The sequence below is a fragment of the Indicator indicator genome, chromosome 16 (assembly GCF_027791375.1).
Source record: "Indicator indicator isolate 239-I01 chromosome 16, UM_Iind_1.1, whole genome shotgun sequence".
Classification (NCBI taxonomy): domain Eukaryota; kingdom Metazoa; phylum Chordata; class Aves; order Piciformes; family Indicatoridae; genus Indicator; species Indicator indicator.
In genome coordinates this window covers 8,524,763-8,542,187 of record NC_072025.1, presented here as the reverse complement: position 1 = coordinate 8,542,187, position 17,425 = coordinate 8,524,763, and the positions used below count along the sequence as shown (strand labels likewise).

General features: G+C 35.4%; 1 protein-coding gene across 1 annotated transcript in view; it reads left to right on the top strand.

Moving 5' to 3' along the window:
* The window catches only part of CGNL1 (cingulin like 1), a 49,219-nt gene that overhangs the window by 30,215 nt on the left and 1,579 nt on the right, over positions 1-17,425 (top strand). Inside the window, exons 9-17 of the mRNA XM_054387819.1 lie at positions 3,181-3,387; positions 3,725-3,829; positions 4,810-4,962; positions 5,574-5,744; positions 7,985-8,146; positions 8,959-9,048; positions 14,577-14,660; positions 16,256-16,380; positions 16,942-17,050. Coding sequence (XP_054243794.1) covers positions 3,181-3,387; positions 3,725-3,829; positions 4,810-4,962; positions 5,574-5,744; positions 7,985-8,146; positions 8,959-9,048; positions 14,577-14,660; positions 16,256-16,380; positions 16,942-17,050 — 1,206 coding nt within the window. The remainder of the gene's footprint in view (positions 1-3,180; positions 3,388-3,724; positions 3,830-4,809; positions 4,963-5,573; positions 5,745-7,984; positions 8,147-8,958; positions 9,049-14,576; positions 14,661-16,255; positions 16,381-16,941; positions 17,051-17,425) is intronic.

Below are 17,425 nucleotides of genomic sequence, written 5' to 3'. Positions count from 1 at the left end.
ACTGAATTTTAAATGAAAGCTGTGCTTTCTTGCTCATGTAGACAGAACCAGAAAGAGTAGGATTACCACTGGCTGTTAGCAAATACCATCTGTTGTAGAGTTTAAACTGTCTAGGCTGTTGCCACTTTCAGTTCTAGCCTATGAAGTACAATAATTTGCATTCAAAATTTATCAACATACATAACAATTTCTCTGTAATTTCAGTGCGAGTAGCTTTCATATCCTTTCCTGGCATGTTTTATTAAGGGAATTCTATGCAGACTATCGTAGGCCATCTCTTAACAACAGACTGGTAAATTTAAGGTGTGGTGTCTATGTAAGTAATATTGCCTTCTAGTTGCTTGGGGCTGCTTAAATACATTGCCTGTGTGGTAGGGTTCCATAGTCAGGGGATGCAACAATCTCTTTCTGCTTCAGCAGTGTCCATGTATGGTTTGATAGCTGCTGGCCTGAACCTTACGTAACTGTGCAATTTACGGATAGGGATCTCTCTCCACTGGATTCTCCCCTAATGCTGTTGCTACGAGGTCTGGCAGAGCTACATTTCCATGCTTTTTTCATTTGCATATCTATTCCAATGGTACCTAGGCTCTTTTCTATTATATTCACCTCTCCCAAGAGCAGACCTGAAAGGAAGGCAGAACGTGATGAGGGGTCCTGGATAATACTAACAGTGGAAAACAGAAGAAAGGAAGAGGTGGGAAGTTGTTTGATACTAATTTTCTATAGCAGTATGCTACAGGATATGGTATGTATTGCTGAAAGCTATTATGATCCAGAAGCTTCATTTATGCCAGTGAAGAACATGTAACATATATTTATGTATGTAGATCTGAGGGGGGTTTTGTGTCTACTTGGAAGTAAATAATGCTGTGTTGGAAAAATAGAGCGAAAGATGGTAGGTGAGTTAGAGGAATCTTCAGGTACAGTCTGAGTCTGCTGCAGTCCTCTTACTGTGCAGCCTGTGTAGGCGGTTGGATGAAAAAGAACAGACAAATCAACATTCCTTTCCTGGAACTCCCCAGAAAGCCTCAGCTGCTTTCACTCAGCTCTAGAAAGGGGAAATGAGACAAAAAGGAGCCACTGGTGGAGTGCTTGCTAATTAGTAAAACTTCACTGTATGCAAAAAGCAAAAAATTAAAGGAATGTATAAATGCTGTTGAAATTTGAGTATGTGAGAACGGAAAAACATCAACAGTGATGTATTTCAGAGGTTTTAACTAGTTGTATGCTTAGAACAAGTTTTTTCAGTATTTTCAAAAGACCAGAACTTGTCAGCCTGCTTATGCTGCCAGTTTTTGTATAATAAGTTCATTAACCCTGTAGACAGTCTGAGTGTTTTCTGAGTTACTGCTTTATCAAACTAATTTTCATTATTTTAAAGCTATTGCTTGCTAGAAAATAATCTAGCAAGGGCACACTTTGTAAACACCCTTGCTTATTCCTTTAGGGTTTGGGGAGGGAAAAATCAGGAACTACAATCAAAAGTAGCACAACTGAAAAATTATTTTTGTGCTGTCATAAAACATTTCACGAAATAGTTTGTTCCCAAATTACCCTGTAGGATTTCTTTTCTTTTCACTCGGGTAAATACAATTTCACATGCAAAAATATTATGATTCAGTAATGAATGTATAATTACCTATTGTCACCAGATAATGTAGAGTCTAAAGGTATACAGATATTCAAAAAGGATTAGAGAAATTAATGGATGATACATTCATTGAGGAAAAACAGAGCTGGGACTGTGTAATGGGGAAAGGATTGTCCTATAGTTCTTCCTCCTTTTTTATCATTGACCAGCTATGACTACTGGTCTAAACTGACCCATATGTTTGTCTGGTGTTCTTACTTTTCTTTAAGGTCTTAATGTAAAAGACAGTTGGCCTATACATAAGAACCAGACCTTTGCCCAGAGTATTGCTCTGTGTTAGAATCTTCATGCCCAAGACAAGGAACCACAAATTATGTCTTGGCTTTCTTTGTGTTCTTTGGAGGGGATTCTGCCTGATAAGTCAGTGGAGAGTAAACATTCAATCCTTCCAGTTCTTTACTTAAAATAATTAAATGTTTATAAGTGTTTGTGTTATAGTATAGGTAGTATAACAATATAGACACATATTTCCACTCATGTTTTCCAAAATAAGTGGTAGTGTGTTTTAGAGATCATAAGTGGTGAGACTGCAATGATTAGCTCTGAAAAGTTACATGCTGCAGCTAGTTGCCCTGCCAAAAAGATCTATTACTGCATGTGATAAAGTGTGATGAGTAATTTATTAAAATTTGTGCTGCATATTGATTTGTGTTTCTGAAAAAAATACAGTAATTCTTTCTGAATACAAGTTGAACATAGCAGCTAAACTCCTTCCATCCTTAGGCAGTAACGGAAAACCACTGAATTAAGTACAGCTCCAAATGTGGGTTGTGTGATAGGCAAGTAGAGCTGCACCAAATACTACTGTAAGGTACTTCCAGTCTCTGTTGCTTTTTTATACCTACTTACTACCTGCTTTTCTATGCTGGCACAGCACTTTGTGGGATGGTATTTTGAAATAGGTCTTGTTTCCAGTAGCACATTTGCCCTCTTGTTTTTGGTGTGTGTTTCATGATCTCTGTATTTATCTGTATATTCATATATTACAGATGATCCTATTGCCTAACTTGCAATTTATTCTGCAGCCCCACAAATAGTCACATGGATGTCGAGTGTTAAATGTTAGTGCTTGGAATAAGCATGGGGCAAGACTGCCTACATTTTTTGTTGTTGTGGAAGACGGTCTTCATCAATATGTTCTTCCTTAAAAGCCCGTTTGGCTTTTGACATTTGTTAAGATTTTTAGATTACTTGGAATTACCTAACAATGGGATTTGATAATGTAAGTATTTTAGGACAATAAAGAGGAAGATATTAAGTGAAGATGTGTGAAGCAGTCATGAGACCATTCAGGTACTGCATGTTACTTTAGTGTGTAGGTCTATCTGAACAAAAAAGAGTGTTCTTGTGTGTTCTTCTACAGTTACATGAAGAATGCACATTTGCAATGCATACAGACTAAGTTAAATTGTTGACATTTTGATGTCATATCCTAGCTGTATTTGCTGTGGTGCCATATGAAACTTCTGTCAGAAAACATCAAATTTTATTTTACTTTTAAACATGACATGATTTTTTTTCACTAGAATGCCGCAGTCCTTGCCAGTGAAAGAAACAGTGCGCAAGAGGTGCAAAACAGTATGGAAAATCAAGTCAAAGAGCTGACTGAGGAAAATGAACAGCTGAAGAGAACAGTTGATGAGCTAGAGAGTAAAATTGAAGAGTTGCTCAAACAAATTGATAATACGAAAGGAGAAGAAAATTGCATGAAGGAAAACATAAAAAGATATGAGGTAAGCAAAGAAAACAAGTCAGGTAAGTAGTAACCTTCCTGTTTGAAAAGACTACATTGTAGAGTAGAAGTGGTCAAAGAAGGGAAGATAAGCAATGCCATTGGGAAGGCTAAGCAAAACCAGAAGATTGTCAAGAAGTAGGCTGCAGTTTGCTGACATATATGGGGAAGATTTCTTCAAAGAGAACCAGTGTAAAAGCAAGCCACAGCTTGCTCCTGAGGAGATCAGTGATAGGCCAGAGTGAACATTATTTATAGCTCAGTTTACCTGTCAGGTTAAAGGTCTTGCTGCTGATTGTAATTGCTGATTGCAATTGTATCAAATTCTGTCATTGCAGGAAGAGAAGCAACTACTAGAAGAAGCCTTGAAACAGGCTGAAAAGGAGACAAAAGACTTGGTAGTGCTAAAAAGATCTTTGGAAAGCCAACTAGAAGATATGCAGGTAAGAACAAGAGTAGTTTGGAATATCTTCGTTTCAGATTTCCCGTTTGCTTACCAAAGTCACCATTGCTTTCTGCCAACATCTTACTCTTTTTGAAATATGTTTTTATTTAAAGAACAGACATCACTGCAACATTCAAGTAGTTTTTGGCAGGGAGTTTTGTTTGGTTTTGTTGTGTTCTGGGGTTTTTTTTGGGGGGTGGGGGGTTGGTTTTTTTTTTCCACTTTCATGGCTCTAGCAAAAATTCAAAGGGATGAATCACAAAATAAATTGGCCAAAGTTTTATAAATCTGTTTTATTATTTTGAATGATCATCTAACTCTGGTTGTGCATAGATATTTGCATGTGAAAGAACAAAAAAAAAGAGGATTTCTGTGCTAAGAGCTGCTAAGTTCTGTTTGCACAGCATCTGTCACAATGAAACGTCTTCTCTGGGGCTTCTGGGTGCTGTAGAAGCAGAGCAACAGGAAAAAAAATTCCCACTAGTTATTTCTCACTAATTGTAGAAACAGTTTTGGGTGGGTATGATGTTTTGTTTTATTGTTTTTTTTCCTCTACAAAAAAAGGTTGTTGACAAAACTTTTAAGTGAGCATTAAAGGGAGCATGTAGGATAATGTGAAATCTGAAATGGATATTGAACCTTGTGCATGATGTAGGATGTGCTGACGTGTGCAACCGCAGAGGGATGTATGCTTTGCATGTAACAGAATCATGAAACATCATTTGGACCTATGAATGTTACAGCAGTGCTCTAGGAATATTATACAGGAAGGGTGAAGCACAGCATTTGCTAAAATGTTTGTCCTGTACTGGCTGGCAAACTGTAACTCCATAAACTTTTTTATTATTTAAGTTTCTCTTAGTATTACAAAAACTGTTGGCATGACTGCTGCACAGGGAATGGTTTAGAACATTCCTTTAAGGCATTAGAAAAAAAGCCTTTTTTTTTTCATTACATGTTTTTCTTAACCTACTGCAGAGAAACATCCATTGTCTCTCACAAGAGTCGCAACAGTTAACTCAACAGCTAAAAGATGAAACTCATCAGAAGGTACAGTTAAAGCAGATAAAGAGCGAGATGGAGACAGAACAAAGGCAACTGAACAAGACTATTGAAAAGTTACAGGAAGAGGTATGAGTTCACTCCAAAGAGGTTGCAGGAATCTGAATATCTAACAGACAGAAGCAAATGAGCTTCCAAATTGGAAAGAATTGGTATTTATTTAACTTAGAGACTCTTGATAAAGGATTTCAAGGCTGGAACAGAGGTTGGAACACCACAATCTCAAAATACTGTTACTGATACCAGTTATGTGTTTTTCAACAACACGCTGGATTTGAGTTCAGTTCTAACGTATGCTACGGCAGTATTTCAGAGCTTTACAGCTGATTCTTAAAGCGCCACTGTATTAGACTTACTTTGCCATCTGTGTATAAACTGTACAACTCGATGCTGATCTACTCAAGTGTGACTGTGCATACCAATCAGCTGGAAGAACTGCTAAACAAAAAGAAGAAAGAGAATAGTCTTGCCACACATACTATTAGAAAATAAGTTTACCGTTTTGTGTTTTCAAATATCTGCATAGAAATTCATTTGTTAGGGAACATGTTTGATAGATTTTCCACTTGAAAATACTGAGCTGAATATCAAAGCTGGAGAAAAGAACCCCTTTTGTGTGTTAAGCATGATAAAATGTTTTGTAGAATTGTTTTAGACAGAAATTATGTACTTTTTCTCAGATGTCTGAAATGGTGGAGGTCTCAAGAACATCAACTCTGGAACTTCAGAACCAGCTGGATGAATACAAGGAGAAAAGTCGCAGGGAACTTGCAGATGTGCAGAGACAATTAAAAGAAAAAAACCTTGAGGTAGAAAAATCACGTCTGACAACCATGAGGATGCAAGATGAGGTAATGACTCGTAAGATTGGTGATAAATTCTAACCTTTGACCTAGAATTCAGCTGAGTTTTCAGGACTGTTCACTATCGTGCTTTTCTGTACTTCATTGTGAGAGACTGATATCAGTCAGTATGCTTTTGAGATTTATTCTTCATGGTGATAAGCATGATACTTCTGCCAAGGAAACGGAGTTTCCTGCTTATGACAGATAAATGCAGTGTTTGACAAACACATGCATCTTAAGTGAGTATGGCAAGGGTTGCATTGATGATCTACTGCTCTTTTAATGCCTGCTACTGGAGGAATTGAAAGTGTGGGAATAGTTTTGAATTAGGAAAAATACAAACCAGTTATTTAGAAAACAACAACAGAACAAAGAAAACAGCAACAACAAACTCCAAATTCTGGCTCTGAAGGAGTTGACATACACTCTTGTTCATATGAGCCAAGCTGCAGATTTAAATGACAAAGGTGTCTGTACAACCAAGAATCAATCATAGTCTTGAAGTGTCTGCCTCTTAAGCATGTAAATTTTGCAATAAAAGTAGTCTGGTCTTCTAAAGATCTGCATGTACTTGTTCTGCAATTGGAAAAAACTATGATAATACACTGTTAACAGAGGCTTTCTGCATGTAGAAGCTTTAACAGTTCAAATTTTCCAGTTCAGATCTTCTCTTACTTACCATCTCCCCTTAAAAATTCAGTTTAAAAGTAAATACAATTCCTGATAATATTCTGCTAACCTTCTATATTTAATTCCATTCAGGGATGGAGAATCTTTGTAAAGGGATGAAGACTCATAATGAAATGTGAAAGATAAAACTAGGATATTGAGAACATGGCTCTGAGGTTGAACTGCAAAACAAATCCAAAGGAAAAAAATTAGAAAAAAATAAACCTTCATTATTTGACCAAAAAAAAAAAAATCCAATCATTGTATAGAGGACAAAATTTTACTAGTTGTGGAATTCTACATCTCCATGAGGCAACAGTTGAAAACCTAGAGCTTTAAAAATGTAGTATAGTAACTAGATGCAAAAGAGGAAACAAAATCTGAAAATATAGGATAGGCAGGTTTATCAGTAGACTTTCTAGAGAGATTAAATATTCAGGAAAATTGAATGTATTATCTCTTTTAACAAGAAGTATAAGATCGTCCTTCCATTGAACATGAAAGATTCTGTTGTCTGTCAAAATTCTCTTGAGCAGGAGTCATAGTGCACTAAACATTCTCTTTGAAAGTCTTATCAAAAGCCAAGGATTGTAATGATCATGGCAACATGAGTATCGTCATCTTGTTCTAATAGAAGAATTATGAAAGTATTGGAAGGCAATATGGGAATTCTTAATTTGTGTCTCTTTTAAGTTCTCTGTGAATGCACAAAAAGACACCAATCTTCACAGCTGTCAATCTAGTATCATTCTGAAATGCTAAATGCATATGAAATATTATTAATATGCAGTCACACAGATCGCCAATGTTTTGTTGTCAGGACTTAGCAATAGGTAACAAACTGTGTAAACAGTCACTAATACGTTATTTTAGCTTCATCACTGTCTGAGCACTTGATTAAACAGACGAAACAGATGAGGAATATGGAATACTCTGTGCTGAAGGAAGAAAAACCCTGATTGTATATTATATAAACATGACAAGTTAAGTTACAAGCATAATAATGATCGCAGAATCACCTAAACCCCCTCTCACAACTTATGATTTTATTCAGTACACGTTGTTGTTAGAAACTTTTACCCTCAGCAGATAGTCCTACTGTATCTAGAAGTGATATACATATATGTTAGCAATTATATCATTGGTAAAATGCTGTAAACAAAGTACCTCAGACATACAAACTACATAATTTTTAAAAGGTAAAATATTTTGTAGTCTGAAAAGGAAAGAAATCAGATTGCAGAAGTTCCAAAGATAAAGATATTTGTCAAGTCGTAAGGATTTTGGCTTGCTGTAACTGGGTTAAAAAAATTAGATAACATCCCTACACACTACGTACAATTGTCATTGTAAAATACGTAGTGTTGAACCATCTCTTTAGTGCTTATATTTAATCCAAGTTTATTTTCTGGGTGCCATCTTGTGGATGGACCAAAAATTACTCTGAAAAGCTTGTAGCTTAATGCAATTTCTGTCATGCTTCTGGATATGTCATGTTTGTACTCAGTCCCCTTTATTGACATCACATTTATATAAAGTACAGCATAAAGTGTACTACCATAATCTTACTGTTTCAGATGCGTCTTATGGAAGAAAATTTGAGGGACCACCAGCGAGCTCAGGATGAGGCGATAACTAAAACTCAGTTGCTAGAACAGACTGTGAAAAGCTTGGAGTATGAACTAGAAGCCAAAAACCACTTAAAAGATGATCGGGCGAGACAAATCAAACTAATGGAGGTAAAAGATGTTTTTAAGGATTGGTATTTTACTAGAAATTATTCAAATTATTTTGATATTTCAGATGGATTATGCCTGGGAAGAAACTAAACAACTTGAAGTTGTTCAAAGTCCAAGTATTGCTACTGCAGGAATCATTCTGGTACATTTTAAAGGTGATCTAAAGGTGATCTGTTAGCCTATGTATTGTACCACCATATTACAATTTTTCTTTAATAATTCTAATTTACTTTCTTTTTAATTAATTTTCTGTGGATTTCATCAGACAAAATTTTGTTATTTTGGTTCATAGGCTCATCACTCACAATTTCAGAAGTATTTAGAAGTGTAAGTTCTGTTTAGCATCTAATATCAGTTTATTTCAGGAGCCTAAATAACATTGTTACTATAACTGTGTTACAGGTTTAGCTTCATAACTCTTCTGTTCAACTAAGTTGTCATTTGACTTTCATAAACATTCTATACCATTGTATGCATATAAAAAGAAATTGTCTTCTAACTTAGACATTCCAAAAAACATCTCTAAAAACATTACAGAATTTGTCCTATTTTCTTGAACGGGTGGGAGTGATTAAAAAAGGAAATGAAACATCTGTTTTATTTCTGTCAGACAAGCAAATTCACTTTCAAAGGCTTATTTACCTGCCATCTCTTTTTCTAGATTCTGTTTGTGTTTTCACAGACATTATATTTTTCAAGCCTAGATTGTCAGACAATTTGAGTCCTTGAAGTTTAAGGAGGAACGATCTGGTAGCAATCTGAAGAAGCTGGGAAAGTAATATGTTGAAATTACTCATCTTTGTTCCCCTTAGGACAAGTTATCTCACCTGGAACTTGAGCTTGATGAAGAAAAGACTAACTCAGATTTGTTATCTGAGAGGATCAGTAGATGCAGAGAACAGGTACTTGAAAAAGTGTGACAACAGTTGTATAATGATGAGAAAATAGTGTTACTAGAATCACAAACCATCATCTCAGAATCATAGAATGACCTAGGCTGGAAGAGACCTTAGAGATCATCTAATCCAACCTCCCTGCCATGGGCAGGGACACTTCTCAATTAGACCAGATTACTCAAGGCCCCATCCAACCTGGCCTTGAACATCTCCAGGGACAGGGCATCCACAACCTCTCTGGACAATTCATTCCAGAGTCTTGCCATCCTCATATTGAAGAATTTCTTCATAAGATCCAATCTAAACCTAATCCCCTTCAATTTAAATCCATTTCCCCTTGTCCTGTTGGACACTCTTGTAAAAAGTCCCTCTCCACCCTTCCTATAGGTTCCCTTCAGGTACTGGAAGGCAGGTATTGATTAACTATATAATGATTAGCAACAGGGTTTATATAATGTATTTAAGCAGAGTATGTAAATCCAAAGAGCTGAGCCCCACAAACACGATTACATGTGCTCCTCGACATCACCACAGACCAATTTTTTCCTGTTTGCCTATCTTGAAAACTGACAGATTGTGTATAAAGATAGGAGACCAGCATCATCTTCAGATATTCTTGATGCAGAGAGTTTCAAGTAATTATGTGAAGATGATGCTGTTTTGGGTTAGATTTGGGTGGTGAGGCTACCGGAGAAAGCATGTTGTCAAAGGTGTCTTAGGGTTGGAATGGATGACCTTTGAGTTCTCTTCCAACCAGATATATTCTGTGAAAGATTGCAATTTGTTAACTTCACAGAAAAGTAGGCCAGCATAATAGTCTTGATTTCAAAGGAGGAGCTTAGGAAATTGTAGAATTAATTAATGAAGTCAGCTGAACTGAAAATGCTGGTCAGCTTCAACAGAAAGGAAGCTTTGTTTTCATTACAAGTACAAAAACTGATTAAGGTGTACCAAAGATAAGGCAATTGGGAAGCATTTTTCCCGTTAAAATATCAGGCATTACTTCCATAAGTGTTATATAAATAGATCATCCAGAAAAGGAGAAGGATTTATTAATCAAATTGTGTCTCATGGGGCAGAAAAATGTAAAGATAAAGTGAGGCTCACCAAGCTAAGTAAGGCCTATCATAGTAATTCAAACGTGAAACAGAAAGGTTCTTGACTATATGATTAGAAGAAAGAAGTTGTGGAAACTGTACAATGAGGTATCAGTCACAATACAAAGTAATCCAGGTGTGCCTCCTGAAATAAATTAATATTTTGCTCCATCTTCAGTAAGGCCAGTGAATGTGTTGGCGGGGAGAAGCGTAGTAGAGAGATTGGAGCTGGAAATCACCAAGTTTAAGAGAATTGGGAGTTCATTGTTCTGAAGAAAGAGGCTTTAATAGCATTATTCAAAACTTCTGAAATAACTGGCATATAAAGTTATAGGCCCTCTAACAAAGATTTATAATAAACCAGGAAAGTAGAGATCAGAGCCTGAAAAGGAGTAGGGTGATGTGGCTGTCTATGAATATCATGGCCTGGACAGCGTTCTTGGCCTTAGTTTTACATTCTGGAATATATGAAACTGATACATTACTCATTGCATTGCATCTGTTACTGTAGCTTTACATTAAGTACTATGCATAATTTGTCATTTCCTAGAAGTCCAAAAGAAAATTTGCATTGAGGTGCTGTTCTGTTTTAATTTCTCTTTCTTTCTCTAGGAAAAAAAAAAAAAAGGAATTGTTGACATTCTTTTGATTAAATCTAATTTCAAAGGGAGAGCATAAAGTAAAATTTTAGTTTCTATGTCTATTCAATGAAATTGTATATGCCACTCAGCTGGAGAGTTTTGAAGTGAGTTAGAGCTCAGCTTTCTTTCATGCATCGTTGAAACACCAAGACATCATTACTACTTTGTTTGGACTCAGGTTACCGACATTCTATTTGATTGCATTATGATCTTTTTGCTATTATTCCACTGATATTGTACAGACTCTGAGTTAGTGGCTGAAATAGAATATAGAGGACCCCTAATAATGTGGGGTCATGCTATTGTAAAATTGGGAAGCCTTTAATACTAGAGTCTGCCTGTGTTGTAAGCTGGGATAAAGGGACCTTAGTCGTAGCTGCAGTAGTGGGTACTGTGCAAAGTTAATTTGCTAGCTGAATGGAAACCTAAAATACAGATGGGTGACCAAAATGTTACATAATGGGTAAAAGACGTGTTTATTTTGAGGTCTGGAGTTTCTCATTTCACACATGAGTTACAAAGGTTGCTTTGTTCTGATTTTATGCCAGAATGACTAAGTAGTCAAATTACTAAAGAATATTTCAGGGTCTGCTAAGCATTTATAATGACATGAGAAATTATAATGGATCTGTTTTGGTAATATTTGTATTTCTGTAAATTTAAAAAAAAATATTATTTTAAAATACTGAAAATGAACTATAATACTCAAATTCCTAGTAAAAAAAAACTTGAAACAACTAATTCTATTTTATATAAAGCTAAATGTTTGAATAAACATTGTCAGGGCTGATAGTCTACATTTCATTTACCATGAAATGTTAGCCTTTTTTGATTTGAACTCTTTTGAAACTGGGAATAGCTGCATGAGATACTGTTCTCATCTTCCCTGTCTCATTCTGGAGAAGCAGCACAGCAAAGTGGAAACAGTGTGGACATGAAGATTGTTTTTCAGTTATGAAGGATCAAAGGAGTTAATTTAGCTTTAGCTCGTTTGTTTAAGCATCTCTTTTTGGTCACATACTTGAGAAGTGTGTATGTAGATCTATATAGAATGTGTATGCGTGTATGTGTATATATATGACATGAATGTCTATTACATGTGTATATATCTATATAACTTTTTCCTACTTAGGTATTAACAAGAAATACAGGCTATGAACCAACCTAGTGCAAGACAGTAAACAACAGTGATAGCATCTAAAATAATACTAGAAACCAAATTGGTTTCACTAATAATGAATTCAGCAGCTGCTGCTAATCCTAAAGCAGGCAGAAAATGCTATTACATCTAATAAAGATTTGTAAAATCTAGTATTATTACTTTTTCTCAATTCTATGTTGTTAGCACTCTTCAAATCCAGCTGTGGTAAGTGTTGCCTTAAGCTGCAGAGATAGTTTATTCTTTTAACAGTATATATTAGATGTAGGAAAGGTGGAATATGAAGCACAAAGCTCTGCATGGTGCATACCCAGAGCCTGTCTTAACTGCTGTGAAATAAGTGAACAAATTAGCACACATTTTGGCAGACAACTGTTGTGGTTTTTTCCTTTATGCATGTTAATTAAGTGTTTACTAATGAAAAGTGCAAGGAGATAAATGAAAGCAGTTTCCACCTCCACCAGCAAGGACTGTGTGCTGCTGTCCTCTTTTTACAAACTCTTGCATATATTTGCACGTACCTTTCTGATCCTAATCAGTTATAGTACTTTTTCTCTCTCACACAGTTTTTCTGTGAGGTTAATTTTACCATGAGATGTCCAGTGAGAGTAGCAATCATCTTGAAAATATAATTATCCTCTAAATAGTTCCTTAATTTGAGATTTTGAGAAGGTTGCACAAATTTGTCACAGTGCTTTGAGCACAGAAAGCACACAGTAGAACTTTAGAGTGGTCCATTAAGCAAGTTCCTACTTAAAACAAAACCCCTTTCTTCTGTTAACAGTTGCATTTTTAATTAGTCATTCATTTTACTACGAATTTATGTTTTTCTGTGTCTATCTTCATGGCTAAAGCAATTACAGCTGAATAAATTCTTTGTAATCCCTCCACATTTATAACCTTTTGGATGTATTTAATGAGTAAATGCAGCTCATATATATGAGTGATTCAATTTTTTATGGATAAATTATTATTTTAATATATAAAATATTTTATATGGAGCATATTATTTCACCCTGTAATGTATAAAATTTTATTATTATTATTAGGATTCTAAGTGACAATGAGAGCTTTTAAGAAATTACCCAGCTGTTGAGAACACAGCCAGGTGCTAACATTTGTAGTTCAGTAGCTGTTATGACCTTAGTTTTCATTAATGCCTTCCACTGTTGTGAAATCATTCTGTGCCACAACATATGCAACTGCATGCACTTCTGACATTGTTTGCATTCATATGTTCGTTTCAAAGCTGCAGAAGCAGTGTGACTTCTTTTGAACATGTGATTAGCTAAAAATATATCTTTTAAATACTCTAATGTGCTAAAAAAATCTAAGGTAAAATCTTATATACTCTACTTGTTTAACCTTCACATTCTTAGCATTGCTTTTGTTATTTTTTATGCAAAACTTCTCAATGGCTTTTGAAAGTCCTTTAATGAGGTAAGTCTGTAACCTAGAGCTGCTTAACTCTGATTTTGTGTTTATGCACGTTCACATGCAACTGTTGTAAAACAAGGAACAATTCTGTGGCCACTGAAACCCGTTTACAGTTATTGGCATAGATGTTCACGGTGTTCCTCAGGTGATACCATCATAAATATCATGCAGGGAATAGCACAAATGCTCTGGTAACATTAGCTGTAAAGGCTTTTGTAAAGCTTGAAGGGCAATTCCAGCAGGAATGAGAGGCAAGAAAAGTATTTGGGCACTACAAACATTTTCCTTCAGTCCCAAACTTTCAGTAACAGCTGTTAGGCAGTTTAGAGTTTCTCTCTGATCCTCAGCAATTTTTATATTTTTTTTCCACTCAAGTACAATAGTGAGATAAACCAAACTAATTCTTTATTCCTATCTTGAATTTGTATTAATCAATTACTTCGGACATATTACACATTTGGAGAGTATACCTTCCTTGGCTATTGCAACTGAAATACTTACAGAAACTGTAGGCAAAAAGTGTTTTACCAAAATAAATACAACCCATCCCCTCCTTAAATCCAGAAGCTGGTACTTTCCTGGTATGGCAGCCATAAAATTGGCTGGAGAAGGAGGGTAATGTTTATATCCAGTATGCACCAGAGTCTGTTAAAAAAGAACTTTTACTTTTCTTACAGACAGAAAATAGTAATTATCTGTAGAGCATCTCGCTGAGTGCTATGCACTTCTCTGCAGTTACCAGTTTAACTGCAGTTTAGTAAAATGAAACTATACAGTAGACCATTCAGCACCTTAGAGGTAAGGTGCTATTTCAGAGCTTCAGGCCTAAAGTATGAAGGAAAAACAACTGTAGAAAGTGTTAGAAGACCGTTTGGAGTTCCAGAACTCGGTTCCCTGTCACATGATATGTCTCTCATGCAACGTTTTGGAATTCGGTTCCCTGCTACAGAATACGTATACTGAACATCAGCAATACTCAGTGTGGCTAGAAAATGCCTAGAATAAGCACTGGGAATAATGTGGGCTTTTGTGTGTTCAAGATTGTAATTGCATCTTCACTTGAAATCATGCATTGAGTCCTAAGAAAGGGCAATTTTTTTTCTCATTGCACAGCTAAACATACTTTATGTGTATGTATATACATACACAAAGTATGATATAGATAACTGTAAACCATTAAAATTTCTCTTTCTATAACAGATTGAACAAATGAGAACAGAGCTACTTCAGGAAAGAGCTATAAAGCAAGATTTAGAGTGTGACAAAATTTCATTGGAAAGACAGGTAATTATGGCTGGCATATCATCGCATTAGTAAGATAACAGGCTGAGTATCTGCCTTCATTAGGAAATTAAAATAATACAGTGTTTGATAGCTGGCACTACCCCACTGTAATGTGCTTCTGAAAGCATACATGTGTTTATATAATGAGATAATTTTGTTGTAGTGAGTGCAGGCATCTCTCTACAATGTAATTTCTGTCTAAACATTTGAGGACCAAAGATATTAAAAGTAAGATTTGTGACAGTTGATACTGTGCACTTCTTTTAAAGTAAACCTGAGATACCAATATAGAAGCATTGAAAAGTATATTTTTAGAAAAGACTATAGAATATGAAAACCGTTCTTATCCAGTTTAGCTGTAAATCCACCACTTTTGGAGGAGCTGCTTTTCAAAGTCTTAACAGTATTTCTGGAACACTGTTGAAGGTAGACCATATTCAAGCAATTATGATTTTAGTGGGCTATTTTCTTCTGTGGGAGCAAACTACTGAAAATAATGACATGACTCTGAAAGATGCAGAACAGATAGAAAACTGCTACTGTCTGTTCTCTAGGAAGGAATAGGGCTCACGTGTTTCAATATCTGTGATGGAAAGTACCTTAAAAGTACTTTCTAGTTTTTTGCAGCTCAGTGGTCTTCGGAAACAAGGTTGCTATCACAGCCCCTAGCTGAGATCCAGAAGAAAGCTATCTTAGCAAGCCATAGAATTATTGACAGTTTCCAGAACATAAACCAGACTGTAATGGAAGTTTAGAGAACATGTTTGTACTAGACATATAATTCGGTACCTTAAATTGTGAAATTAATCCCATCTGAATGGTTTGAGAAAAAATAATGCCACCTACTGGTGTATACCATGTCCATCCTTATTCTTCATCTTGGCATGGTTATCACAACATTTAGTGTTCGAGATCTGAGATCATGGTTTGAAGCTCTGTAACAAAGAGCTTTATTTTCTGATCTTCATGTGACTCTTATTTTTTTTCCTGGCAACTATGTAATTAGATCCCTATTGAAAATCTAAATTACATAGCCTCATAAAAACTAAAGTGTAAATCTGAGCAAAAAGTCTGCTTTTATGAATTGTACAACTTGCAGAGTTTGTCAGACTATGTAGTAGGATTGTTGCTGGATAATTAAGAAGGGGGAGGGGAAACCCACTGTAAAAGCTTTCATAGCATAAAGCAATATTGCATGCAAGTAAATTTTTTGTCTGCGTGTTTTAGCCATACATGAGTTAGTTACAGGCACAGAGTACAGAATTTGACAATGGAATTATGTGGAGAGTATGCCAGATCCAATACTATTTGAAAAATTTTGGCATATTAAAAAATGCTTTTGGAAGTGACTTGCAAGCATCTGAAGTTCAAGGATCCATTTAGGTCTAAAAATTTAACTCAAGCTTAACACTAAATTCTTTTAAAGAAAGCACAGTCATAGACATGTGTAGTAAAAAAATGTAAGATCAAGCTGTCTTTTTGCATATTTACTAAAGTAAAATTATACTGAATTACCTGGAGAAACTGATTTTGGGTTAAGGTGGTATTTGTTAATATAAGCATGTATGTAATAATCGAGTGCGTTCCAACTACAGAACAAAGACTTGAAGAGCCGAATCCTTCACCTGGAGGGTTCTTACCGATCCAGTAAAGAGGGACTTGTTGCTCAAATGGAAGCAAGGATCACAGAGCTAGAAGAACGACTTGAAAATGAAGAGAGGTGAAACTAGTTATGCTAAGATCAAAACATGCGTGTTTATGTTTGGTAATATGGCTTTGTGCTAATATTAAATCTCTAATACAATTAACCCTTTTTTTTCTCACGAGCACCAAATTAAAATGGTGGTTGTTTAATACAAGTGTTGCAAATTTCCTTTTTGACTGAAAGCATGCTAGAAGTTGTCTTATAAAATCAAAACTGGACACAGTACTAACCTTATTTCATATCTCATTATTTTATCGATGTCTAATATCAGTAACAGACTTAGAAATGTTAACTATAGTTTAACACTTCTGTTTTCATGTTTACTTCATTGTTTAGTCTTGGAGGAATGTAATTTTTTTTCCTAAGTGTTGTTCCAGAGACAGAAGAAATTACCTGTAGTTGCTTACGCTTTGAACAAATTTCTTTGTATTTTGCATGGAGTCAGTAAATCAAGGCAGTGGCTGTTAGTATTTATTTAATCTTAAAAGACTGCTAAGGAATTATGTCAGCAGGATTGAAAGGATTTCAATTCCTTTTTTTACAACCTTATCATTTGTTTGTTTTATTTCTTTATAGGGATAGAGCTAATTTCCAACTTAGTAATCGCAGACTTGAGAGAAAAGTGAAGGAGTTAATGTTGCAAGTGGATGACGAACATCTCTCATTGACTGATCAAAAGGACCAGGTAGAGGGAAAGACTAATATGCAAATATCTGACATTAATTCTAGCATAAATGGATATATATAAATACATGAGAATACAGGCAGATACTGGTTACAGTGTGAGTTTAGTGAGATTCACACTTCCCATTTTCATCACGTTCTTTTGTCTAGTGTTAAGTTCTTACTAATCTCTAAAACCATGGAAAGGAAGCACAGAAGCAATGCTATAATTATTTTAAGAAATAAACCAAATAACTCATAATATAATGCATACAATGCATATATAAATGCATACAGTGGCCCATAATACATTTGGGTTTGTCACTATAAAATTTTGTGAAAGAAAGAAGCTATTTATGGTTAAATTTAGACTGTAAGTATTAAGTACATGCTGATA